The sequence below is a fragment of the Gymnogyps californianus genome, chromosome 3 (genome assembly GCF_018139145.2).
Source record: "Gymnogyps californianus isolate 813 chromosome 3, ASM1813914v2, whole genome shotgun sequence".
Classification (NCBI taxonomy): Eukaryota; Metazoa; Chordata; class Aves; order Accipitriformes; family Cathartidae; genus Gymnogyps; species Gymnogyps californianus.
This window is the reverse complement of record NC_059473.1, coordinates 103,672,076-103,700,010: the sequence shown is the minus strand read 5'-3', so window position 1 is coordinate 103,700,010 and position 27,935 is coordinate 103,672,076. Positions and strand designations below refer to the sequence as shown.

The 27,935-nt window shown below is 35.4% G+C and overlaps 1 protein-coding gene across 1 annotated transcript in view; it reads right to left on the bottom strand.

The window, feature by feature from the left end:
* The window catches only part of CSMD1 (CUB and Sushi multiple domains 1), a 1,238,313-nt gene that overhangs the window by 317,832 nt on the left and 892,546 nt on the right, over nt 1-27,935 (bottom strand). The window contains 4 exon segments of the mRNA XM_050893357.1: nt 3,094-3,232; nt 7,451-7,645; nt 10,540-10,866; nt 12,663-12,845. Coding sequence (XP_050749314.1) covers nt 3,094-3,232; nt 7,451-7,645; nt 10,540-10,866; nt 12,663-12,845 — 844 coding nt within the window.

Below are 27,935 nucleotides of genomic sequence, written 5' to 3'. Positions count from 1 at the left end.
CCAAAACCAGTGTGCTTAATGGTAATATTGTTTTGTAATTGAAACATTTAGGGAAAGGAGACAGAATTCTTCTTTTAATAATGCTGATATAAAGCTGGAGTAGATTAATTTACTGTCTGCTGTACTTTAAAAATTATACATGATCAGAATTCTCAATTTTGTATCAGGGTAAGCTCCAAGTTCTTGTTTAATTTCATTGCAGTTCAATTTGTACACAAAGCTCTAGAATTCTGTTAATGGAGTATGTGTGTGCACCTGTTTAAAATTTAGTAAATTTAGTTCTTAAACTGGACCATATGTCACAGGAGCCTATGTTTCCCATTAATTTCCTCAGAAATATAGTGGTCATACTGTTAAGGTTATAGTCAGTCATCCAAACATCTGCAACTTCAGGCAACACATTTCCTTTTATAAAATTAAAATGCTCCATCTTACAACTAATATGGCTGTTTGCTTTCACTGCATTTGGGAAGACATCCCTGAACCTCAGGCTTCTGGTGATTAATTTAAAAAAGAAAGCTAGCTAATAAATATAAGCTTATAATTAATCTATTAAGTCTTTAATGAGAAAAAAAAGTCAGCAACTTAAAATTCTGGAACTTCCCACTGAATGCAATGAAAGCAAACAACCTTTTGTTGTTGTAAGAAGTAACACGATAATTTTATGAAACCTGTTTAAACAGTTCCCATTCTTCTATGGTATTGGTCATTCTCTCCTTTGTGCCCAACTTTAATGCATTTATAATAAGAAAACAAAATAGGACTGAAAAAAGGATATGGTAAACTAAATATATAATCTATTTCAATCTTCTCCCCTACATTACGTTTCATGCCTCTAATCATGTTCACAAAAATCTTCTATGCATGTGTTAGTTTTCATTCATATTTCTTGAAAAAGGGTTACCAGAACTTCGGCAGCTCAGTGACCAGTGTAAGTTCAAAATGCATCATTTTATATATCAAGGTGGAATTCTTTTTCTTATATGATTCACTTTGCATTTACTTAATCTACCTGCAACTTTGTTGCCCAGACATCCAGTCTTGTAAGAATCTTCAGTAATTCTTCAGTCATCCCTTGTTTTTAATATCCTGAATGACTTAGTATTATTAGTCTAATTTTCTCCTCTTTAAGATCATTTCTGAACATGCTGAACAGTTTTGAACATAACGTAGATCTCCGTAGAACACCCAAAATTCCACTGTGAGACTTTTATCGTCTGTTAATTAAGTTTTTATTCATGCAATGTCCTTCCTTGTATTAAAATGATGCTTAGCTTTTTAATAGCCCTTTGCAGGGTGAGGTGCAAAATACAAAACTTGCATTTTGAAAACCCAGATAAACTATATCCAACGTATTTCTATGCTTTCTGACACCATCAAAGAATTCCAATAGGTTTCTGAGATAGGATTTCTTTTACAAAAGCCATATCGACACTTCCTCTGTATATCATATTTATCCATGCTTCACTAGTGCTGCACTTCATTATAGTTTTCGTAATGGGCATCCAGTACACAGTTCCTTAGATCTCCGTGAAAGACTTAAAAGATATGGTTCCTGAAGTGCACAGGTATCAAGACAGTTTTAAAAGAACAGTTACAGTTACACACAACTTTCAGTTGTTCAGCCACCTCATCTTTGTACTCATTCAGGACTCCTGGGTGAATGCTATCTAGTTCTGGTGACTTGCTGTTCACTTTGTCTGTATATGCCACCACCCCTATCAATGGCACTTCAGTCTGAGACAAATATTCCAATGAGTGCCCCAAAGTGAAGAACGTTGTGAATGTTAAGTTTACATGGGTGCAATAGCAACTTCCCCTGATGCAGCTTCATTCCATTTCCTCGTGTCCTGTCACTAGTCACCAGAGAGAGGAGATCAGCACCTCCCTCTCCATTGTCCCCCTTGAGGAAGCTGTCGACTGTGATGAGGTCACCCCTCAGCTTTCTCTTCTCCAAACTGAACAAACCAAGTGACCTCAGCCGCTCCTCCTATGTCTTGCCCTTGAGACCTTTCACCATCTTGGTCACCCTCCTCTGGACACACTCTCATAGTTTGATGTCCTTCTTATATTGAGGCACCCAAAACTGCACACAGTACTCGAGGTGGGGCCGCACCAGTGCAGTGTAGAGTGGGACAGTCAACTCCCTTGACCGGCTAGCTATGCTGTGCTTGATGCACCCCAGGACACGGTTGGCCCTTTTGGCTGCCAGGGCACACTGTTGACTCATATTCAACTTGCCATCAACCCAACCCCCAGATCTCTTTCCGCGGGGCTGCTCTCCAGCCTCTCATCCCCCAATTTGTACATATAACCAGGATTACTCCATCCCATGTAGAGAATCCTGCACTTGCTCTTGTTAAATTTCATATGTTTGGTGATTGCCCAGCTCTCTAGTCTATCCAGATCTCTCTACAAGGCCTCTCTACCCTCGAGGGAGTACACAGCTCCTCCTAGTTTAGTATTGTCGGCAAACTTAACCTACATTCAGTTCCTGCATCCAGATCATTTATAAAACATTAAGGAGCACTGGCCCTAAAATTGAGCCCTGGGGAACCCCACTGGTGACTGGCCACCAGCCTGATGTAACCCCATTTACTATAACTCTTTGAGCCCGACCCATCAGTCAATTGCTCACCCAATGTATTATGGACTTGTCTAGCTATGTAATATATGTTGCATCAGAAAAAAATCCTAATGGAGAAAAAAAATATGTATCCAACACACAATACTCAGAACTTTTTTCACAAATCTTTTTTTTCCCTAGGAAAATTATGCTCTCTTATAGTAAGACCTGGCATCATCAGGGACAATATATAATTGTACCTGAATACAAAAGTAGTCAAAAGTCCAAAAGATATCCCTATTTATGTGCTAGAAAGCGGATATTTAATGCAAATTTTTTAAAACATAAAGAAAGACAATGCAAATACAGTTTTAAACTTTAATTTTCTGCTTGAGGAAGAGTATTGTGAGTGTTGCATCGCAATTTCTTTTTCTGGTTTGGGTTCTTAAAGAATATTTTTCTTCTTCAATGTTAAACCAAATATTTGTGCTCATACATTACTTGTTGTTTGACTTCATAATTCTCACCTATCAAAAGTGATCTTAATAGAATGTCCTGGTCTCGCTTCAATCACCCATTCACAATTAAGTGAGTCCTTATAATATCCTGGCCACCCTGGTGGTAAGATAACACCACTCGATGCTGTCAGATGTCCACCACACGGTGCTGAAAGAAAAAAGCATATATACTTGTATCATATGCAGTATTTCTAATACAATATTATATATTCAAAGAACTTACAAAAATTGAATTAAAAAGCATAGAAAAATAAGTTTAATATACAACAACTAAATTTTCTACATTATGAGCACTTTTTCTTCATAATCATAAGTCCTGCAATGTATCTTATCATAGCTTATTACTCTATACATATCTTAATACACAGAGCATGGCACTTGATTCTGCCAGCCTTCCTTCTGTCAAAAAGCACATTAGCTCATTAAAAGGTAACGTATCATCATTTTTTAGATCTAGTATGATTCCACATTTACATGGAAATAGCAGACAAATTGTTCCAAGTAATTTGTAGTTAATATTTTCATTGTACTGTGCCATCTAATACCTTTTTGAGTAATCATTCAGCTCAGTGGAACTGATTGTTGTAAATATTCCATTGAATTATAGAACGGTTGAAGTTGGAAGGGACCTCTAGAAATCATCTAGTCCATCCCCTCCTCAATACAGTAGACTGCGCAGGACCATGTCCAGTCAGGATCATGCCCTCCCTCCAAAGGCAGACACTCCACAGACTCTCTGGGCAATCTATTCCAATGTTTGATCATTTTCACAGTGAAAGTTTTTTCTTATGTTTAAACAGAATTTCTTGTATTTCAGTTTGTGTTCATTGCCTCTTGTCCTGTCACTGGACACCACTGAGAAGAGTCTGGATCCATCTTCTTCACACCATCCCATCAGGTATTTATACACATTGACAAGATCCCTCCTGAGCCCTGAGCCTTTTCTTCTCCAGTCTAGACAACCCCAGTTCTCTCAGCCTCTTCTTGTATGACAGATGCTCCAAGTCCTTAATCATCTTTGTGACCCTTCACTGGACTCTCTCCAGTATGTCCACGTCTCTCTTGTACTGGGGATCCCAGGACTGCACACAGCACTCCCGACATAGCCTCACCAATGCTGAATAGAGGGGAAGGACCTGTCATTTCCTCTCAGCCCAATTCTCCAGCCTCTCTGTCAAGGTCCCTCTGAACAGCAACACAAGCATACGGTGTATCAGCCACTCCTCCCAGTTTTACATCATCTGCAGACTTGCTCAGATTGCACTCTGTCCCAGCATTCAGATCATTACTGAAGATTTTAAACAGTATTGGACCTGGTATTGACCCCTGGGGTACACCACTACAGTCTAGCCTCCAGTTGGACTTCATGCCACTGACCACAACCCTATGAGCCCAACAGTTCAGTCAGTTGTCAGACCACCTCACTGTTCACTTCTCTAGCCCATACTTCATCAGTTTGTCTATGAGAATCTTATATGATACAGTGTCAAACACCGTTCTAAAACTGAGATTAAAAATATCCATTACTCTCCCCTCATCCATCAGGCCAGTCATCTCATCGCAGAAGGCTATCAGGTTGGTCAGGCATGACTTCCCCTTCATAAATCCATGCTGACTGCTCCCAGTCATCGCCTTGTTCTTCATTGTTTGGAAATGGTTTCCAGGAATACTGCTGCATTGCCTTTCCCAGCAGTCGAGGTGAGACATGTAGTTCCTCAGATCCTCCTTCTTTCCTTTCCTGAAGATAAGAATTTGCTTTCTTCCAGTCCTCAGGAACCTCCCTGGGTTAAATTAGCTTCCCAAGGTGATTGAGAGTAGCCTTGTGATGTCATTGGCTGGCTTCCTCAGCATTCTTGGGTGCATCCCATCAGGCCCATTCCTGTATGTCAAATTTGTTTAAATGTTCTCTAACTTGATCCTCCTCCATAAAAGGGAAAAAAGTATTGCAACAGGGCTATGAAAGTAACAGGGCTAGACAGGGAGCATTTTTCAGAGTGGGATCAGAGAATTTGGTGCGGGATTAAACAACAGCAGAAATGACTGAACAAATTTTGGGAAACACGAGTCCCTTAAAAGATTAAGCTGTCATAGCACAGGGCTTTGGGATGTTATATTTTACCAAAGGCTATGGAGCAGTCTAAAACAGGAACACTTTCAAGGTCAGGTAAATTTATCTTAGTATCATTTGTATTACCCTCAAGTAGTCAGTGGTATCATTATCAGCAAATTCCATATTGCAGTGCAGGAAATCTTGTCACTTTTCTTCTGTTTCTCAAGGTAGTGACAAGCAAACCTATTATGCTTTATGGAAATGAATAGTAACATGAATTTGTGAGTAGTAAATTAATATTCCTAGTTTTGATTCAATGTTTTTTACAAAAAAAATTGAACTCAGAGAGGTTATTTGATTTCATTCATGACTTGCACTTGTCTCTGGGAAGTTTTTCCAGATTTAAAAAGGGGGGGGGGGGGGGAAGTAACCCACAAAACACGAAACATACACACTGAATTGTCTCTGGGGCAAAATGATTGGCCAGGAAAATGGCATTTACATTACATGGGTAAAGTTAATGAAGAATGAAATGTATTCCATGGTGGTTTTTTAAATTAAATTTTGTCATATTAAAAACAAGAACAACTGGAAGACTGTTGATCCTCACCTGATTCTAACACATCACTTACTTCACGTATTTCAGGTGTTGGTTCTAGAGATTGTTAAGTATACAAAGACACAGAGCAGAGCAACAACAACAAAAAACGACCGTTGTTCAGAAATCTCAGACAACTAGAAGCAAACTAAATTATCTCTAAACTAACTAGCAAGGATGCTTAGTCCATACTGTAACCCAAACCCAGATACTCCTTCAATTATCAACTAGAAAGAGAACCCACACGAGAAAGGAACACATCCTGAAGGTAACTTAAAAGAACTATACTTCCTTCTATACCAAAACAAACAATAGGCAAAAATCTAAAAAAAGAGTCTACTAATTTAATCCTTTCCTCATTAAAAACTTAGGCAAACATCCTGCAAGGCTAAGAGAAAGGATAACTGAGCGGTACTTATGTATTTTCTTAAAGAGTCATTTCTGTATTTGTTTTCTCTATCATTTTTTTCTCAAAGTGCTCATATTGGGTCCTTTATCTATGCGTTTGTGGAAATAAAATTACACAAAGATTACACTGAATACTTTAAGAATTGTGTATAGAGTTTCAAAATAAAAAACATCTTTTGCTGAAGAACCTCGCCTACTCCCTGCTTTGGAGTGGGCTGGTTTTGCTCTAGGCAAAAACTGCTCCACTGCGTAACTCATTATATGCCTTAATCAGGATAAGAAATCCTGCTAATACAACATCTAGGTTCACATACACTACTTCTACCAGGCTGCTAACATGTTTTTTTCCAGTATCTCTAAATTTTCTTAGAAATGCACAGTCTTATGAGAACTGAGTTGTCAAATTGCCCAAATAATAAAAACCGTGAAAGTTTTAGGATCCAGATCCTTAAGTTACTGTAATGACACTGAAATTAATGGAGGTGTGAGATTTACACGAATTAGAAGGTTTGGATTAGTTTCTTCAAAAAAAGTATCATTTAATTGAGTGTCTGACTATATATCTATTGTTTACTAAAAGATATACAATTTTTTTAATGTTATTTTTAAAAGACACACTCTAGTCATTTATTAAATATATTCACACATCTTGCCTTAGGACTCATCACTGTTAAGCATCAAGGAATCAGCCTACTTTTTTTTTTTTTCCTGACTGTATTTCATACTAAAGAGAGATTTAATCCTAAGTATAGCTCATCTTAGTCTGTTTATTCACCTAGGCAAGAACAAGCAAACAAATTTGGAAATTTTGGACAATATAATGAATATTAAACATAGTTCTGATTTTCACTATTTCTCAGGAAAAAATGTACTGCAGGTTAATATGTTACATACAGAAATTCAGGTATACTTTTGTTTTGAGAAAATTAAAGGTGCAAATTTTTAAAAAAGACTTTTAAATAGAAACTTTACTTCACTTTTCTATGTGGTAGATAATTATGTTCTTCAGTATGCTACAGCCAAAACTGTTATAACAGCTATAACTCACAACCAAGTAATGATGGTGACAATCAGAACTTGAAAAGAATAGCAACCAGATTTTTAGAATGCTAATTTATTCCAAGAATATAGAAGCAAGCTATCTTGTTTCTATTATTGCTCTCTCATTTGACTGGAAGAGTGTTAAAATAAGATGAATGAATAACTTCAGCTAAAGCAGTCTTATTTATGTGCGAAATGTAAAAAGTAAGCTAAATTTAAATAGTTCCATTATTCAAACCATAGGTACAAAGTCAAGATTGTGCCCTTACCTTCACAACGTGGGACAGTAGAGCTCCATACTACATTTCCATCTTGCATAATACATGTTATGGATTCAGAGCCTTGGGTCTTCACAAAGCCATCATCACAGTGAAAGGAAACAGAACTTCCCAGAAGGAACCTGTCTCCAAAACGCCTCCCATTTATAGGAATGCCTGGATCATGGCATTCATTCTGACCAAAGGCTGATAAAAACATAGTAATAATAATAGTTATAATAACAATAATAATAATAGCAATAATAATAATAACAACAAGAACAACCACTCCTCTAAACTTTGTTGTTTTTTTTTTTTTTTGGAGGGGGGAATAACCTTTCAATTGTAATACAGTAATACATAATACAATATAATTGAAAGTATAGAAAACTCCTCAATAAAAAGTCAGCTTTAAATCCAATGACATTCACACAGATGCAACATAGTTCAAATTCGGAAGCTTTTTAGTTATATGTGGCTTAGGTACACAAGAACACTTGGCTTAAATTTCCCTCTGGACAAAATCCAGCTGTTTGCCTCTAACATAATGAGAAGTATGTTTTCACATTGCAGCTAATCTGGCAGAAATACAGGCTACTGCTAAAAAAACTATGGCCTCTGCCTAGGCCAGACAGAGCAACCTCCCAATGGGACACTGAGAGCAGTCTTCCTCCATCCAGTGGGGTGGCAACACAGAGTACAACCCACAGGGACCCACACCTCCATGTGCATGCGTGACCTCACGGGGGGTGTTCTCACCAGTATGTGGATCAGTGAGTGGCAGAGAGCAGCAGTGTGGGTGCATGTAGAGCTAGGGGACCTCTGTGCCTTTCAGGAGGTGTGTGCAAGTAAGGGAACCCACTTCAAAGGAAAGGAGTGAGTGCTTGTAACCCATACATCCTGTGAGGGGAAAGTGTGTATGTAAATCTTGGCAGGGCAGGATGAAGATGAATTAGAGTGAAAAGGTATTTACAAATGTATATGTGTTAAGATAAACCAAGCAGCACAAGGAGGCACCAAGTGCGGTCACGGCACCAAGCCTGTCACAGTTCCAGGAGTGTCTGGATGACACTCTTAGTCATATGGTTTAGTTTTCGGTAGTCCTGCGTGGAGCAGGGAGTTGGACTTGATGATCCTTATGGGTCTCTTCCAACTCGAGATATTCTATGATTCTAAGATCTTGTAAGTGTCTAACATTGTGGTTTATCTGTTGAATTGCTGATATTGATCCTGAATCTACAGTTCACTGATTGTCAGTTATGTTTCATTAATAAATCAATAAACTCCTTTGATCCTGATCTGATTTAAACCACAGGAGTGGAGCACTTTTTCTGTGTAACACATAGGAGGTCCAGAAGTACTAGCACTTTGGCTGAACTTAAACTAAGCATTTCCTACGAACACAAAGGATTCATAAATCAGGGATACTCCCATTTGTCATCTCAGTTTCCCACTATGGAGGCATATGGGCTGTTAGATAATTCTAGCACATAAGGCATGCATCAAGCTCAGCGGTAACACCTACTCTAATTAGAAAAGTGTGGTGGAAAGCTCTTTTGCATAATACCTAGGTGATCAGGGCTTTCAGGGAGTTTGATCCATGACTATTATATTCCTGACTGCATCATTCTCCAGCTTCAAAAAGAAATAGCAAAGATTGTCCTTATTATGGTCTGTCTTTACCTTGGTAGAATAGCATATGAAAAAAGAGATCTGAATTATCTCAGACAGAAGCAGACCTGGAATTCAGGCCTCTCATTTTCTGGTAAATCTTTTAATCTCTACAGTCTTAGTTAAGGTGAGGATCTCCCTTTTCTCTTCCTGCCACTTTTCAAAGGACAGTAATTATCCCTTTCTCTGAAAGCACAGGAACAACTTAGACATCTAAGACTTAAAAAGGGTTGCAATCCATGAATTCCAGTTTTATGTGGGGCATCTTTCTAAATAATGCAAGGAAACACCTTGGCCCTGAACAAACACTGTTAATTGATTACCTTAATTGACACAACAGCGCAAGATGTGACAAAGACAATTTTATTCTCAATTAAATTCTTCTATAACCTTAGAAGATAATTTCTTCAACTAAAAAGATAATCTCCATATAAGTAATGCCTTTGAATTACTAATAAAACTTCTAGGAGAGTTAGCAGTCTATGGCAAATGTAATAATGCTTTCTACATGATGATGATGTTACCAGAGTTTTCAGCTGAGAGTACTGTTGAGTAATATCCTTTCATATAAACAAAACAACAGATGGCTATCTGTAGCCAGATATTTTTTAGCCGGGTTTCCCAAATGGGAAATACTTATGCTTTCAGTAGCTCTCTATATGTATGTGACTGCTAGGTCCACATTTAACAACTTTTGAACTTGTTGACCAGTTGCAACTAAATTTTGTACATTTGAGAATTGTATTCTCAAAGGTATCACATTCTTAAAATTCTTAAAGAAACTGTAGTCAGGGAGAAGAATGACTCCTAAATTAGTGCAATCCTATAGGAAAGATTTCTGCATGAGATCAGCTATGTTCTTAGACACTAGAAAAACCATAGAGGGTAACTATTATATGTATTCCAAAAAAGAGATCTATATTCTTAGGAGTCTATATTCTTACATATCACACCATCTAACTGGAAGATAAAATGCAAAAGCAGAGCAGGTTCCCAGAGCTATTTATTTGCATTGATATTCTAGTTGCTTTTTATGCTTCTATGTTTCTCAGATGAACATCTCCATATTTGAGATCTAAGCTTAACACCTTTGTGAATTTATTCCTGCTGGTTACATTGAGAAGTATATTAAATCACTTGCACTGGATGCTTTGATCTGAATGGTCTGAGCTTTAGTTACATGCTCTGCATTTATGCAGTGTCAACCAAAAAGGCCCTTAAATAATGAAGGGAATTCCCCAGTAAAATAAAAAAATGATAAAGATTCAGATAAGCTAATGAATATCAGGAAGACAGCTGAAAGCAGTGCAATTATACAAGCATTACAATTCACTTCTGTATTATAAATAAAAATGTTCTATTTTTCATTATTATGAAGAAAGATAGCTTGATTTTAAGACTACACATAAAATAAAAGCAGAGGTTCTTACTTGTGTAAGTGATATTAAATCCTCTTCCAGTGGTAGAGTGATCCGACTGAAATTCAAGTCTTACTATGTGCCCACTGCTAGCCAATTGAGAAGGGACCTCATTGCCAGAAAAAGTGCCAAGAGGTGGTAAATCTGAAATCCCATCATCTTTCACTGTAAGGTAGTCAAATTGAGGTTCTACATCAAAGTCGTTGAAAATCAGATGTATTCTGCTTCCTGGCTCTGAGATAATTAACCAAACACAGTTCATATTGTTCCCATACTCCTCAGGATAATTTGGAGAAAGAATAATTCCAGACGGTGTAGTGAAGTTGAAGAAACACGAGACTAAAGAAAACAACAATAGATTCTCAAAATACTATCCATAAACATTATAAATGCTTGTCTATACTTTTTATTCTTGTGGAAAAAGATGCTTTTAAAGCCTGGATGCCAAAACTACTACACATGCAACCTGGAAATGTTTAAGACTGTCAGAACATTTCTTCAATATAATGTCAGCCTTGCATGTTTTTATTTCTCCAAGTGAGGCTAAGTGACTGCACCAGGGCCTGCAAGAGATTATTAGAAGCATGTAGAGAATGCCAAAGAAAGCAAAAGTAATGCCTGATGTGTCACAATTTGGAAAAATTGGCAGGTTTGTTCTGAAATGAAAATGCAACCTCCAAATTTAAGTGTGATTTTTTCTAAAAGGAATATGTGTGAAAATGTATTTAGCAATCCAAAAAAATCAAGCACAAGGGCCAGTTTTGTCTGTAGTAGACAAAGGTCATGCTGATGCAAACAATAGTAGAAATTTAGATGTGCCTTGATCAAGAACTCTTAAGAGTATATAGTACAAACTTATTTTACCCCTAGTTTCCCTTCGACAGCACAGGGCAATTAAACAAAGATGATACATAGCTCTCCTCCTTTTTCACTCCTTTGGGCCAATTTTCATCAAGACAATTCCTAACTGATTTCAGAGTCATGAGCTTGTGGCTGGCACTTTAATGAGAAGTACACTACATTCAGAAAGAGGAAGGCTCACTGCACATTAACACAAAGGATAACCATTACTCAGCTCTTCAAATGTGTCAAACGGAACTCAGTGTTTGTAAATAGATGTTCTAAGTTCAGATTTTATTATCTTTCATAGGGCACGTGCACATCAAACAGTAGAGCACAGTAAAATATTCCATACTATTGCCAACAGAAACTAATATATCAACCGAATGCAATACAGCACCACGAAGAAACGCAACTTCTGTCTTCAAAGGGAATTGCAGCTGCACTGTCTCAGTGCCCAGGCCTTACGTGCTTAGACACATTTCAGCATTGCATGGGCACATAGAGACTTCTTCCAGTCCAGAGCAAGCTTACTCAGCTTGGTAAGTCCTGTACCAACACAGATGCAAAATACATATATGTCCAAGTAGAATTGGACACCTCACTAAGGTTGTTTTGAAAATCCAGTACTGAACTATAAGACTCTTTATAGGAAAAGATAATGTGGTCTGCAGAACTGAAGTGCCTAATATACCTGTGTACTAGAAAGATTTACTCTATTTTACCATAGAAGAAGAAGAAAAAAGAAAAGTAAAAAAAAAAAACAACACCCTCTCTATTTAAATCCATCTACAAGCTTATCTACAAACATATTTTATCTTTTAAAACAAAATTCAAAGCTAATGATCTTACCTACCCTTTTTCCATGTTGGATATCCTTATATTCCTTATACTCATTTTCATGCTTTACTAGGATATCAGAAAAAAACTCCAGTCTTTTCTTACATGGATCTGCAGACTGCTTTGCACTGCCAGAATCAATGTGTATGTGCCAGAGTCCTTGTGAACACTTATATGCTATTAGGATTTGCTCATTTAGAGTCCAATTCAACACACATTTACATTAAGAGTGTTAAATGGTTCAATTAAAAATAAAACGAGGGGAAAGAACATTCTAAAACAGTCCTACGTGATGTTCCCCATAAATGAGCTACTATTGAGCCAATGAAAAAAAACATGTGACTGAAAAAGTCTTCAAGGTCTTTTGAAGTGTTTTCCTGCTGGCTAGTCACAAATGCTATGAAAAACAAGAGGCTAAGGTCAGAAAAATAATACAGAAAAAAAATAATTCTTACAAACACAGCTGGGTTTGTTGCCAGACCACTGGTTGTTTTGTTGGCATGTAATCGTTCTCTCTCCCACCAGTTCAAAAGCTGCTTGACATTCAAAGGTAAGTGTGTCTCCATGCAGAAAACTGCTGCCAGTCCTTTTTCCATATGATGGAATTCCAGGGTCTCCACAACCTCCTTTCTCAATTTCTGAATATTCAAACACAATAATAAGGAAAATATATTTGCAAATAATTTATATGTCAGTATCAGAAGTGCATTCAAAATGTCTGGCATTATGCCTTAAACTAATATTTACATCTGAAAGTGAACTAGAGGTAAATGCTGTAAAACCACCTTTAAGATGACTTAGGATCTAAAGTCCTTTCGCAAGCTAATAGCTTCCATACCTGCACTGCATAACAAAATACTCATGTTTTACTGCATGGCTGCACTGAATTACAGCATATTGGAAGGTAAAATTACAAAGCCATAGATAGTCTCCATTCTAACCGTGGAGACATACTATGTGTAGATCCTATGTCTGGTAATGAAGTACTAGTAATAAAGAATCTATCTCAACTCTCACATCCGCAATTCCATTTATAAGGCTATTAGCAATATGATTAAAAGTATATAATTTACTGATAGCATCAATGAATTTTATTTTAAGCACTAAAATATAATAAAAACAAAACTGAGGAATTATTTTTTAATCTCATACTTCTATTTAGAGCCACATTTTTGCCAGCTGCATTCAGCTACACTGAAAAGAGATTAACATTTTGGATTACACTTCCTAGATATTCCCTAGGAGATCTGCTATTCAAATTATTTGATTTGTAGATATTGAATGTACATATACAAGATAAGAACATAAGAAAAATTCAAGTCTCATGAAATTTATGAATAAAAAGAATATTAGGAAAGAAAATGTAAATATTAATTGCCTGTGATAGAAATGCTGAATCATCTTACAAATTACTATACACTCGGCTGCCCATCAAAAATGAAGGCTCCTTTTCTTTGCCATTAAATTTAAAGCAGTTTTTCTATTAATTTCCATTTCAGCAGCAAAAATAACAACATAGCACTTCTGGTTCTATAAACTCTGTTGGTACATCTGTAGTAAAATGATGTAAATCTCATTCGAATGAAATTAGTGATAAAATTCTTGTTATTTAAATGTTTCCCAGTTCAATCCAAGGTATGAAATCTGAAACATTCAGGATAAAATGAAAATTCAACTCACTGAGTAGTATTAAATATTAATATAATTTAAAACCATTAAAAATATCTGCTGTCAAATATTGTTAAACCTACTAACGTTAAATCCACTAACGTTAAATCCTGGCAGAAGTGTATATCTTGACACACTAACTCCAACAGAAATTTTAAGACGCAGGATGGTATTATTATAATATGTGAAGTCAATCCACTCTGTTTACACTCTTAAAGCAGTTGTGAATGGATTGTTGACAAGCATGTTCAGAAAGGAATGCCATGTATTCCACAAAGGAACAGGTTATTCATCAGGATAAAAAGAAGTATACATTTTTTCCTTGCTAATCTTAAAATCAAACTTTGAAGAGAAAATTAGGAGTAACTATTCCATCTATGAATTCAAAGCAGTTCCAGAGTCAGTTGTTTTATTTAAATAATTTGACTTACCAGAAAGCTAGAATGTATCAAATGAATGAAAACATCTTCCATAAAGTCCAGTACACAAATATAATAAAACACCAGTAGAGCAATATCATAAATAATATTTATAAATAAAGATTCAAAATTATATGTATTTACAAATGCTTTGATATATTTTCACCTGCCTGCTCCTACTGAGACACTGATTCCTACTGCCACAATGGAGTACTGGAAATCTGTGTGTTCCAGGCTATCCACAGCTCCGCATCCTACATGAAAATGTGGGGAGCTACAGAAAATCAGAACCTACATTTTAATTGCGTTTTAGAAGTTCATCTCCTCCACTGATAGCAGAGCTATATCTAATCCAGCCTGTGAGAATGATCATAAACACTCTTTTCCAAAAACCTGTTGTGTCTCAAAGATCAGGGCAATACTGTCTCAGGCAGCAGTGTCAGGAGGCAAACTGTCTGCAAGATTTTGCAAAGGCATTGCTGAAGATTTATCCCTTAAATGAAAGCAACAAATGTTTCTTTCCATGGTCTTTCCATGATACAGAGGAAGTATCAAAATATCTTTAATTAATGAATTTACTGAAATAGAAGACAGATCAGGATGCTTTCTAACTCTCAGGAGATACACCAAGCCCTAGGAGAGTGAACCAAAACTTTTAACAGAAATTACCGTTAATTAAGCTTACTGGCAGGTTGAAAATTCCTTTTTTGTAGGAAACTAGTACAGTATGTGTTTAGTCAGAACTGAGCTCTTACTGAGGAAGGCAAGAATGCAGGATAAACTTTGGAGACTAAGCAAATACCTTGTGCTTCTTAATATATCACCCTTCATCCAAGAATGCCTAGTTTTATTTGGGGTGGAAATATAATTTGGATTTTTAAATATCTCATTTGCAAGCACAAACAAGCAGTTAAAAATATAAAAACTAATTACAGGTCAAACATTTTTAAAAATACTTTTATTCTTTGGAAAAATAAAGGTATAATAAAATCTGTCTCAAAAATATTTTAATGACTAATTTTAGGTTCTCTCAAAATATATTAGAAGGAATTTTTAAATCAAATTATTTTACATTGAAAAGCCAAATAACTCATAAAAATGTCAAAATGAAATGTATTAACTTTATTTCTATCTTAACTTTCAAGGTTTGTGCTTGTTTGTTCAACATAAAAACTATTCAAATGTCACAAATTTATAAAACACTTCTGAGGATCTTATTTGCATTTTGACAATAAATAGCTTGAAAAATTCCATCGAGCTCTAGAAATCTACATCTTCACAAACTTGGAAGTGAAGACTATCTATCCTTAACAGAAAGTGTACTCTAGTCAAAAACAAGTTATTCAGGTTGACAGAAAGCACCCATTTAATTTCAATGGATAGCACTCACTTCTATCTTCAAGTTTCACATAAATTTCCTGGTATGAAGATTTACTGTAACATGCATATCATTATCATTTTTATTGATATTACATTACAGATGTTACTAGAAATATCACAATTTTAGATCAATTAATTTTACAGTGAGACAAAGATCTGCTGTTTTCACACCACAAAATCGAAAAGAACACCCAACTTAGATACTTTAACAACTTTCCACGCACTTTTTCAGTTCAACATCTGTCTTTGCTCTTCTACTACAATTAATTAATGTATGCATTAGACAATTTCCTTCTAAAATATTTGAAAAATACCAAAACCTCAAAAAGCTGTGTCTTAGCTGACTGAATTTTTCATACATACACCAATTGCAGGTCTGCAGTGGTTAAGATGACAAAACTTCCCTTCCCCATAAAAAGACACAAACTTTTAGTAGTAGTCTCGGTTATAATGTCTGAATTTTAAATTTTTTTATTAAAGTATTGTAAAATATAAATCCACGTAAAAATTCTGCCTGCAGCAGAACACAATATTAATTCTTCACTTTTTTAGTATTCAGGAAATCATGAGGGAGTGACAGAACAAAGCAGATTAAGTCAGATGCAGGACTGTCTGTACTTTCTCTTTACTAAAGAGCTAGCTTTATGTCACATATATTAATGACGGACCAAAACTTCAGGAAGACAGAGAAGGCCAAATTCAGGGATTTGTATTTATACATAAAGAATACTATTTGTTTATAACTAGATCTAGTACAGGCATGTAATGATCCCCAACATTTTTCTGTTCTCTGGGATTTAACACAGCTTTTTATTTCATTTTCTCTTCTGGTACCTGTCCAACTTCCACTGATATGATCAGAGAACAAATTTTTAAAATGTCTAAATTCAGTTGAGGTGCATTGTGCCTATTACTTCAATACATGCACCAATTATTCTGCTTTATAAATTGCAAAGAGGCTACGTATGTTTGCTAAAAAGAGAACATTCTTCTGACCAAGTCAGTTGGAGCTATGTTGAGCTCTTACAGAAATAATATGGGACAGAAAAGGTTCTTAAAATGATAAACATGAAAATAAAAGCTATGCTAACCTATTTAAAGTGTGGCAATAAAAACCCTATTCCTTTAGGATTATTCTGTGTACTCATTCAATGTTGGACTTCTTTTGATCTGAGTCTTTAGAGCTGTGTGAACTTCACAAAGTTTGCAAATAAGCTCTCAAGCTCAAATTTAAACATCAGCTTCCTCTGGTTACCAAAATATTAACATTGATCTTATTCAATTGTTTCTGGCTTTCATGTATTCTCTTTCAGTAGCCTGGGGAAAGACACTTTTCATCTGGTTTATAAACTAGAAATATTTACTCAGTTTCAGGGAATATTCTCTCTTTAATGTTGGAAGAATGACAAGATTAGATTTCTGATGAGAAGATCATATCTCTCTGAATTTAATCAAAGACATTTCTGCTGCTGTGTTTTCTTTCAAAGGAAGAAATATGGCAATTCTAAAGTGATATTAAGCATCTAAATAAGTATTATGACTACTGCTTGAAAAGTGTCACATTGCAATTCAAGTCTTTTTGATGAAAAGGCTTTGCATTATTTTGACCTAGGTATCTGAAATATATAATAAAATACTTCATGGAGTATAACATTTGGCAGTCTTGAATTTATTAGTCATGATAACAATTTACCTTTTTTTCCCTTGTTACTAGATTACAAATACACAGTTAAAATGAGATTTTTAACACCACTATGTTTTCATTCACATTATCCAATATTCTAGCTTAGATGATTAATGAATCATCATCAAATCATTAAATCTGTAGCTAGATACAACTTTTACCAGTAGAGTATTAATAATATCCTCACACTTTAATAATTCAGATGTATAAATGCAATTTAAATTAAATAAATGTTTTAAACATGTGGGTTACACGAAGAAAAGATACATAAATAAACTTCAGTAGTTCAAGGTCTATCAGAAAGTTGAAGTCAATACCTCTAAAACCTCAAATCATTAATCTGACAACATTTCATAATTATCTTAGCTATAGTCAAGATAGATTAAGGGAAGCTGAGAGCTGACACAGGTATACCTTTACCAAAAAAAAAAAAAAAAAAAAAGAGATAGTTTGGAAGTTTATTTCCGTGTCAGATAGGACCTTTTCAGTTTAACATCGAAACTCTTATATGACAGGCCACAGAAATTCATGTTTTAAATACAAGAAAATTGATCATTTATTTTATTTCCTCTTATTCCTCATATCTCCCTGCGTTAACACTCATAATACCCGACACAGTGGAATCTGACACTTACATAACACTTTCTTAAATTTAGAAGAGAAATAGAAAACATAATGTTATATAGAACAAACTGATACGACAAATGCTGTGGTTTAATTATTCCAACTCTTATACTATTTATTGTATACCATAAAGCTTTAAGCTGATCTTCCCAGTGATCTCAATAATAAAACCTATTTGGACCAGTAGCACATTATGACCCTGTATCTTCAATCTCACTATTAGAATTCAAATTTCGGTCCCAGACAATGTCATTAAAATCCCACTCAATGAAAGGGAAGTAACACATATAAAGTCAAAGTCTGCAACTGTAATGTGACATAAAGCAAATATCTCTGTTAAGTCCATCATTTTTGTTAGGTAAATGAGTTATAAATGGACAAATTACAAAAGGGCTAAACAGACATTACTTCTATCTCCACGCTTGTTCTTCCCTGTCTTCAGGCCATTGTGGCTTCAATGTCACTATTAAATTACACAGTAAATATTTAAAAGTGTAAGTATTTCTTCAATGGCAGGAACAGAGAGCTTGGCTCTCTAGGGCTTCAGCATAGGAAATCTAGAAAGCAGAATCAGCAGTGGTTTTACCACTCCTGAACAGATTTATAGATTACAGTTGTAAAAGATTTGCACAAGAAACTTAAGATGGAGGAGAGAATTCAACTGGGTATCCCAAAATAATACTGTCTTCCTGTGAAGTATGCTTTTTCCTTGCTTCACTGGAAACCATGGCGGTCTATAAAAATTAACCAGCTGCAAAATTACACATGAACTTTCTGTACTATAAGGCAATAGTTTCAGTTTAGGATAAAGAACTAGACATTATTGAAGGTCCCTTCTGTTCCATAGGGAATACTGTTTTAAAAATAGACAAAGAGCTGGCAGTACAAATACCTAAGGAAGGACAAAATGCTACTGTTTACATAAGTAAACAGTTCAGCCTTCTCTCAAATACATGTGTAATACTGGTTCTAATCTCAATAAGATGTTGAAAAAATATGGGAATTTAAAAACACAAATGGAGAAACCCTTATACAAAGAGAAACCCTTATAGAAAGAGAAGGGATAGAGAGATATGCTCACGGTTGCAGAAGAGGACTTAAGTAAGAGAATGATATCATATATATGATTCCTGCAAAGGAACATGGGAACAACTACTGAAAGTGAAAATGATAAATCAAAACTGATAGAAAAAAATATTTCAGATAGCACATAATTGGACTGTAAAAGTGGTTATTAAAGCTAAATTGAGGTTAGCCTAAAGCTAAAAAAAGGGTGGCCTTACATGATAATTTTATAGATGATCACAATTTTATCATTATTCCAGTAAATTTCTTCAGAGAAATTTTACAGTACAATTTATTATCAGACTCCAACTATAAAAAGAGAAGGCCTCCTTCACAGGTCATATAGTACCCTGCAGCATTCTAAGAGATTCTCACAATTTCTCTGAAATGTTTTGTCCTTGCTGTTATCAAAAAGGCCACAGATCATATCCAGTAGATTAATTTTTGTTGCTTCTACCTTATTGCATTCTGTATCATATTAAAAAACAAACATGACCTTAGAATCAGATAGATGGAAAACCAACATGAAAATTTTTTATAGGAAGTCCATTTAAGTTAACAGTTGACTATCATAGCATATAGATGGCTTGTTGGTAATAATAACATATCATATCACATCATATCGTATCTTCCAATATAATATAAAAATCCTTGAAAGTAATAAAACAATTCGAGAAGAAAAAAAAAATCAAACCTTTCTGACAAATACGTTCTTCAAGTTTAATATTTACTGTGTACATAAATATTCCATTACAGAATGCAGAAAAATAAAATGTTGGTTTGTTTACAATCAATTTTACATGTCCAGGGGTAGATGCAGACCAAATCTGAACAGGGATGAGGAAGAAGCTTTCTGTTACTTGTTGCAGAAAAGTTTATGATACCGACTAACCGACTGATGAAATAGCAGGTGAAATTCATTATCAATAATTGTAGAAAAATAAATCTGGAAAAAAACTATGAGCCTGCAGGCACAATGATAGGTTCCGAATTGAGATTTACCACTCAGGAACAAGGACTCTGGCATACTAAAGATAATTCTATGAAACTGTAAGCTACTGAAAATGTTAGGAATTTCTAGGAAAGGAACAGTGAACAAAACAGAAAATAGTATTCTTACATCACTCAAAAACCTATTTCACTTGCATGTTGAATATTGTATGTAGTTCTGCTCCTCCATATAAAAAAGGATACTAGGGAAGGAAAACAAAAGATCAAAGTTACTGTTTCTGAGGAACTGAGGACCAATTAAGTAGACTGGAAATATCTTTTTTTGGGAGGTGAAATACATGTTTCCAAAAAGCGATTGGACAAATACATGGAAGAAAATCTTACTGAGAGACAAAGAGGAAGTACTTGAGCCATGCATTACTGGAAACAAGGAAAGGATTCTGGGATTACCTCTGTCTCTTGATTTATCACTGTATACTTCACCATTTTTTCCTTAAACATTCATTATTGTCTAGTATCAACATACTATGGGCTTTCAGTCTCACTGTAGTTTTTTATTCTAATGTTTTGTGATAAGGAACATTATACTGTTCAAATCGCAGAGTTCATGTTTCTTTACTAACAGAAAGAGTAGAGCCTGTCTATACAAAAGGCTGAGCAGTGCCCTGGACAAAAGTTAGCCCAAAGATATCCTGTGGAATGCAAGTTAGCATGTTACGGTGGAAAATAGGAAGTACAGTAAAAAGCAAGTGTGGCTGCCTCAGACATGATCAGACTAACATAACGATCAATCTTGTGAAAAGGTGAACCATGGAATGAGGCAAAAACAATAAAAGAGCTTGTAGAAAGTCATTAAATGTAAGAGAAAGAAAAATAGCTAGCAGAAAAGGAGAATGAAGAACACCTTCACTTTTTCAGAAAAAAAAATTGTAGCTAGATAACAAAAGTTTAAATAAAATTAAGTAAAGGGCAGGATAGGAAGAGAACAGGTTAAGGACTATTTAGAAAATGTAGACATATTCAAGGGAGCAGGGCCTAATTAAATTCACATTAAAGTACTTAAACTGAAGCAGTCTATGAACTATTAGCAATTATCTTCAAGAACTTATGGAGGACAAGGGAGGTCCCAGATGACTGGACAAGGTCACATATAATAACTGTCTCAAAAACTGGAGAAAAGAGGACCGAAGGAACTATACAAATGCATGTGTATATAATTTGTCCCTTCAAACTGGGAAAGTGATATGCTTTGTCTTCCTTTACAACAGAATATCCTTGAACATCTTTACCTAAAATTATCTTAAGTCCTGGCAAGGAAGACACGGTAGTTGTCTAGAAAGGAATCAATGAGCTACCAATATTTTAAAAGTGCAAGCAAATTGACCTGTGTCATTATAGGATTGTAAAGCCAACACTGATCCTAAGCAAAGTCATGGAACAGCCAACACAGTCTATTTCTAAAGGGTTAAAAGATGAAAATTTAATTAACACCAGTTAACATGGTTTTCCAGAAAATTGGTCATGTCATACAAACAATATAATTTTTAGATTATAAACTTGGTTGACACAATATATTTGGACTTCTTTCAACCATTTAAATTAGCAACACATGACATCCTAATTAAGAACTGGCATCATAGAAAATCAATTTAGCACATATTAAATGGACTAAAATTAGATAATGATAGTATCTCAAAGTGTAAATGTGAATCAAGAGTCATCATTAGGCAAAAGAACTGCTTCAACTAGCTTAGTATATACTTTTTTTAGCCCAATCCTAAAAATTTGTTGTACAAATGATATTACAGAAAAATAGTTAATCAATAGTAGCCATAGTATTTTCAAGATGCTGCAGGCCTGTGACATATATTGTAGGTGTATATGTCTTCTTGTGCATATGTACCCACATAAGCGCTGCTTTTTCTCATACTCTTCAAAGGAAAAAGCAAACATCAAAATTTCAAGCCTATGGCAGCTGAGAATTCTGTAAAATAAAGTTATTGTTAGATGGAAGGACCTTATTTTCCCTGAGTATCCACTTCTGTACCTTACAATGGGTGTTCTTCCTCTTTAAAGACCAGGACTGATGATTCTAGTATCACCAAAAAAATGGAAGATTAAAAGGGATGTCATGCATGGAATGTGTTGGAGCTTCAAGATTGGTATGCTTCTAATGCAGGTCACTGCTCAAATGAAAAATGTTAGCTTTGGAAGCTATCCATGGATATGGATAAAGAGGGAGAAAGATGCTTTGGTAGTATTTGAAATAGAAAATGTGATTACACTGCAACTGAATGTACTAATATTAGTGCAGTCTGGACTTCTGAATAAAATTTACTTTATTCTATTTCAATAAAGAAGCAAGAAAGAGGAAGTGTTGCTCTACAAAAATTCTTCTGAAGGGGAAAAAAAAAAAAAAAGAAAAAAAGAAAGCATCTTGAGGCCCTACGCTCCTATATTCTGTCCTTGCAGGACAAATCCTGCCCTCCAAGCTTGCACTCAGTCCAGCAACTTTTAGTGTTTTTTGGAGATGCACAATTTCCACTGAGATCTCTAAGAAAAAGTTCCTCTCTTTGATTAACTTTGAGACTTTACGGCATGTGCTCCCCTTCCATCTACAAAGAGGTTCCTGTTATTCTTATCTGTATCTTGTATGATTACAATTTTTTTGCTGTGCCTCCTGCCTTCTTTGCTCCTGTCCTCTCAGCCACCTGAGAGTCCTGGTCCGTGCTTAAGGAAGACACACTTTCCTTCTCTTTTGAAAGATGTCGACCTGACCAAGGTTTTAGCAACAAGGACAAGGCAAACAAGACTTTCTCCTCTCTAATGTAACACACTTTCTGAGAAACATAATCTAATATAAAACTACTCTGCAGACAAATAAAAGAAGCCTCACATCTTAGAATTCACTCTGTAAGATATTCCATATAAGCATACCAAAACAGTGCATACCTACCTACATGTACTTGTAAATATTTTGTTGGGATAGTAGACATACAAGAAAATAAATAAATAAATAAATTAATGTGTTATTTTCAGTGAGAGTAATTAAACAACTGAAATTTCACAAAAGCATGTTACAGAGTCTTCATGGGCATTTTTAACCATCTATTTGCATAGATAGACTGGACTTCTCAGTTGGAAAATTCCATTCAACATCTTGTTTTTCCACTTTCACACCCAGACGAAAAAGGAAGAAGGATAGGTTGAGTTATGCTGAGGATTTAAAAATGGTTTTTTTGGTGAAAAAACCCTCCCTCTCAATATTGCTTGTCTATGGAGGTTAACTGCACAAATCTAAAAAACCCAGCAAATTGCTACAAGAAAGTCCTATGCCTCTCACAATTCTGTATAATCAAGTTTATCTATGGCTTTCACAGGGTCACCAGGGTACAAGTAAAATACTTTACCTGTTCATCACACAGATATTTGCCTAAAACCAAAAATAAGTGACTTTAAAGTGTTTGACAAGTAAAGTGTTACTAACATTATGCCTGGGTTTTTTTTAAATTTATTTCCTTTATGTTTCCATGTACACTGGAAAATACTATGATCTTACATGATGTGTGTCCACAACAGTAAAACTGTTATGTCTTACTTATTCTATCCTGTCATTTAGACCACTTAGAGCATCAATTTTGTAGTTTCCAAATTATTACAACCATTAGTGACACTCAGAATTTAATTTTAAATGCTACAGTGAACTAGAATCTAAAGACAAGAATCTAAAGACTAGATCTCAAAGAACACTTATTCTGACAGTTACCTTCAAGGGTGTAAAACTGCCATGCAACACAAGTCTTGAGTTCTTGAGAAAGTTGTGTGATTTCTACATACATTTACAATTCGATGCAATGCACATATACAGAATGGTAGGCTGACTATTATTAACTTCCAGCTTGGAAAGAAAAATTCTGGATGTGTGTGGGGGTCATGCCCACCATGCTTTCCTGATTACATTTCATCGTGAATAGAGATGATATACGTTGCTTTGAAAAACACTACTTTGTGTAGCTTTAATTAAAGTGATCTATTCATTTTTTTAAAAAATGAAGAGAATCTTTCTATGGCTTCTAGTATGAAGCTCATAGTCCTGCGCAGGGAGTGGGATGTGACAGGAAAAGATTTATTATACAACATGAGTGAACAGCAATGGTTTTAACTCAGTGCAACATCCTGAAATCTTGGACTTACATTGGGGGAGAAGCTGAAAAAGACAATAGCATTTTGGTTTTGTCAAATAGCGCAAGTAAGGGGGAAAAAATGTAAGCGTACATTTATGTTGTTCCTATCAGGGTACATGTTCTGGTGAAAGCACACCAATACTCCATCCAAATGTCTATACTATAGAGAAGCAAACAGATCAGGTATAATCAGCTTATTTTATAAAAATGCAATCTTGGCAGATGAGAAGAGAATCCCAACAAATACGTTGTGCCCACTTTTCTTGAGCACATTGTGAGAATGAATGGAAACCAAAAAAAATGTTGAACGCTTTCTTTGACATCCGGTTCCTACTAAAATCTTTTAAAATTCCTCCTCTTTTCTCTACATACTACTGTTAGCAAAATAGCACAAGAGGAACCTATGGCAGTGGTTCCAAGCAGTGGATTACATTTTGAACCAAACTCAACTGTTTATGATAATATTTGGAATCATGAGTTCAACACAGTTCAGTTGCAAGCTGAATAAGCTTGAGAAATGCTCCTCATCGAAACTCAGTAATCTTTTCTACAGCATACTAATACAACACAATAGAAGCATTAACAGATGCAAGTTTTTTATCATGTTCTATATAAAGTGACTGTACAAAACCATTTTTTGCTAACTATTTCAGGCAGAGGCCGTATAGAAATTAGAAAATAAAAAGTGGCAACAAATGTAAGACCTTGGAACCATCAAAGACAGTTAGATTGAAATGTGGTGAGTACTGCAGATGATAGGAAAAATCCAAAAGGTTTATATCTTTTTTTTTAACGTATTTGAACTCTTAGTTCTGTGAGGAAGGCTATGCAAGTGCACACATGCTAATACTACTCCCTGGCATCTAAACAAACCCAAATATACTCACTACCCGAGGAGAATGATCCTAACTTTGTTTTTCTTTCAAATCTGAGGAAAAACACATCACCAGGCATACCTAGAGACATAGACTGGAACCAGTTTACATCTGTATTTACAAGGAGTCATGTACTTCATTTATTTTATATATTACAACTGATACTGCTAGAATAGCTGCACACCATTCATTGCTTTATTGTGCACTCTAACTGTAATGATTTTGTTTTAAAGTAAATAGTACTCTGCTTTCTAAAAGTTCCTTAAGCACTAAGTCATTCTTTGGACAGTGAAAGGAAAAATAAAGAACCTTTGAAAACACTATACCAATACCAAGCCCACAAGTGAATTGTAAAGGAACTGCTCTTTTAAAATCTTTCCATGAAGGGTGCATAATTTCCTACTCAAGAAAGGACTGGCCATGGCTATGCTGGCCTGGAAAGGTCAGAGGAGAGGGGAAGGTACAAGGGAGTAGAAGATTGGTCTGTAATTAAACCCAAAATTATTAAAAATGCCATAAAATACATTTTTTAAAGCTGCAATATCATATTACGGACCAAATATGTGGGCAATGAAGGTCATTTGTACTGCTCTCCAAATTTCATTCCTTTCTGAAAATATACTATGTTATTTACTGCATTAATATGATGTGTTTCACCTACAGTCAGCACATACTATACAGCTTCATCTGCACATATACCCCATTTAATGTCATTCATTACTCTCTGCACTTAGAAATCTTCACTGTACAATGTTCTGTGAGCTATGTTCAGAAAACACCAAGACTGCACATTTTAGAAGATCCATTTTCTAGTGACTGTCACTAATTCTTGATGATTAAAATAAAATTGAGTAGTACTATACACTCAGAAGTGTTTAGACACAAAACAGAGCATGCAAGCATACACAATACTAAATCAGGTATCATTATAGCTTTTTGTTAACCTAATTCAGCAATTCACAAATTTAATAAAGAGTTTGAATGGATCTTATTTTATATATTACCGTATATACAACAAATAAATTAAACGAAAAAAGTCTAAAAATTGTTCTTCACAATGTTTTGGATTACAAACTATTGTTTTTCTCAACTTTCATAGCAATGTAAAGATAAATCATTATTTCTTCTTGAATAATAATAACCCTTTTTAATCTAAATTGCTAATAAAATGAGAGCAATGTAAAAAGGCTGCTCTGGAGGATACGCTGACTTTGTAATAGGTGGAGGTGTTCACATGTCAAATCAATTTCAGTCAAAGTGTGAAATTAATGTCTGTTTATGAGCTGAATGCATAAATCACACAGCTAGTGAAAGGACTTGGAAAGAATAAAGCACTGAAGAACTTTGAAGCAACTCTTTTGTTAAATAAATCAATTATTTACAGAGGACCTTACTAATAGATATCTGTGTGTCTGAATGAAAATCTTCAGCTATTGCTTAATATTTCCCATAGATCTTACTTCAGTAACAACTAACAGTATGAATTGTGTTTTTAATAGTATTTGGGATTCAAATGTAATTGTCCATTTGAAATCATGTGACATTAGGAATTATTTCCATTTGGCACCTCATAATCAACAGTGACATTTAAGAAATTTAATAAATGCTATAATGAAGGCACAAATGATGCAGAAACTGTTTAATGACCTAAACCTGACTACATCTTTTATCTTTTCATGGTGAAACTATTCAAAAAAAGCATATCAATAGCCTCACCAAAATCTTAAAAGCTCCAACTGATTTTAACGAGATGATAATAAGAATCTAGTTTAACTTAAAAAGGTGGAAAAATGCATATGAACAAGAAATTCCAGAATTTTTTTAATCTCAGTAATGGCTAAAATGAATCTACTATATAAAAATACTATGAAGTGGGTTGTATTAAATTCCAGTACAGCATTTATAAGGCATCAGTTTTACAAAATAAGCTTACACACCGTACTGGGAATTAGCAGTGGTGGAAGAGGTCTACAGTGACCTGGACAATAATCAGGCCTCCAAGGATCTGGATGACATCCAGTGCAGGTGAAGGTTTGTATGGAGCACACCGATGTCATACACCAGCACCCTGGTGATAAAGGACTGGGCAGACATCGAGTCACCAACTGTGTATAGACCGGCCTGCCAGCTCCAGCAATTCGAAGAGAATGTCTATTCCCCCTCCTCCTCGACCCTACGGGTTTGCATCTCAGCTCTGGAAAGACTGTCCCAGCAGGTCTGGCCACTCGAAAGAAATGTGGAGAATCTCTCTCCCTCCTTGCCCTTATTGGGCTTAACCCACAACACACACACAAATAACCATAACTAGGAAAAGAAAGACAATTTCATGATAAAGTTACACAAATTAATAATTTCAAAAACTTAGGAAACTAAACAAGTATTAATTAATCTGGGTATTGATATAACACCACACATGTAGACTTATCATTCAATAAACAATATCTAAAAACATACTGCATGTTTTCACTGAGAAATACCAGAAGAAACATGAAGGCTTTAAAAAAAGACAGCACACAGCTGTTCTTGGAAATGCGTAAAGAAAGAAGAGTTGGTGCACAGTTCTCACTCTTCCCACTGTGACCTTGCTATGTGAGTGTTTTCCTCCAAGGTTGCTCTTTGGCCAGCCACTCTGCCTAAAGCTCTACTGCTAAATAAAGCAGGGACAAAGGTGAGCTTCAGCACTGGATCTCCAACCACCCATACTGCATAAGCTTTAGCGTACTTCCTGGTGATGCCTACCAGCACCCTCATGATTCAGGGGACAGCAAGCACCAGGGACCATTCCCAATAGACTGGATGGACAAGACTGCATCAAGTTTTCATCTCTGTATTCTACAAAGTCCTCCAACACCACTCCACAGGCTTTGTATCTTCAGAC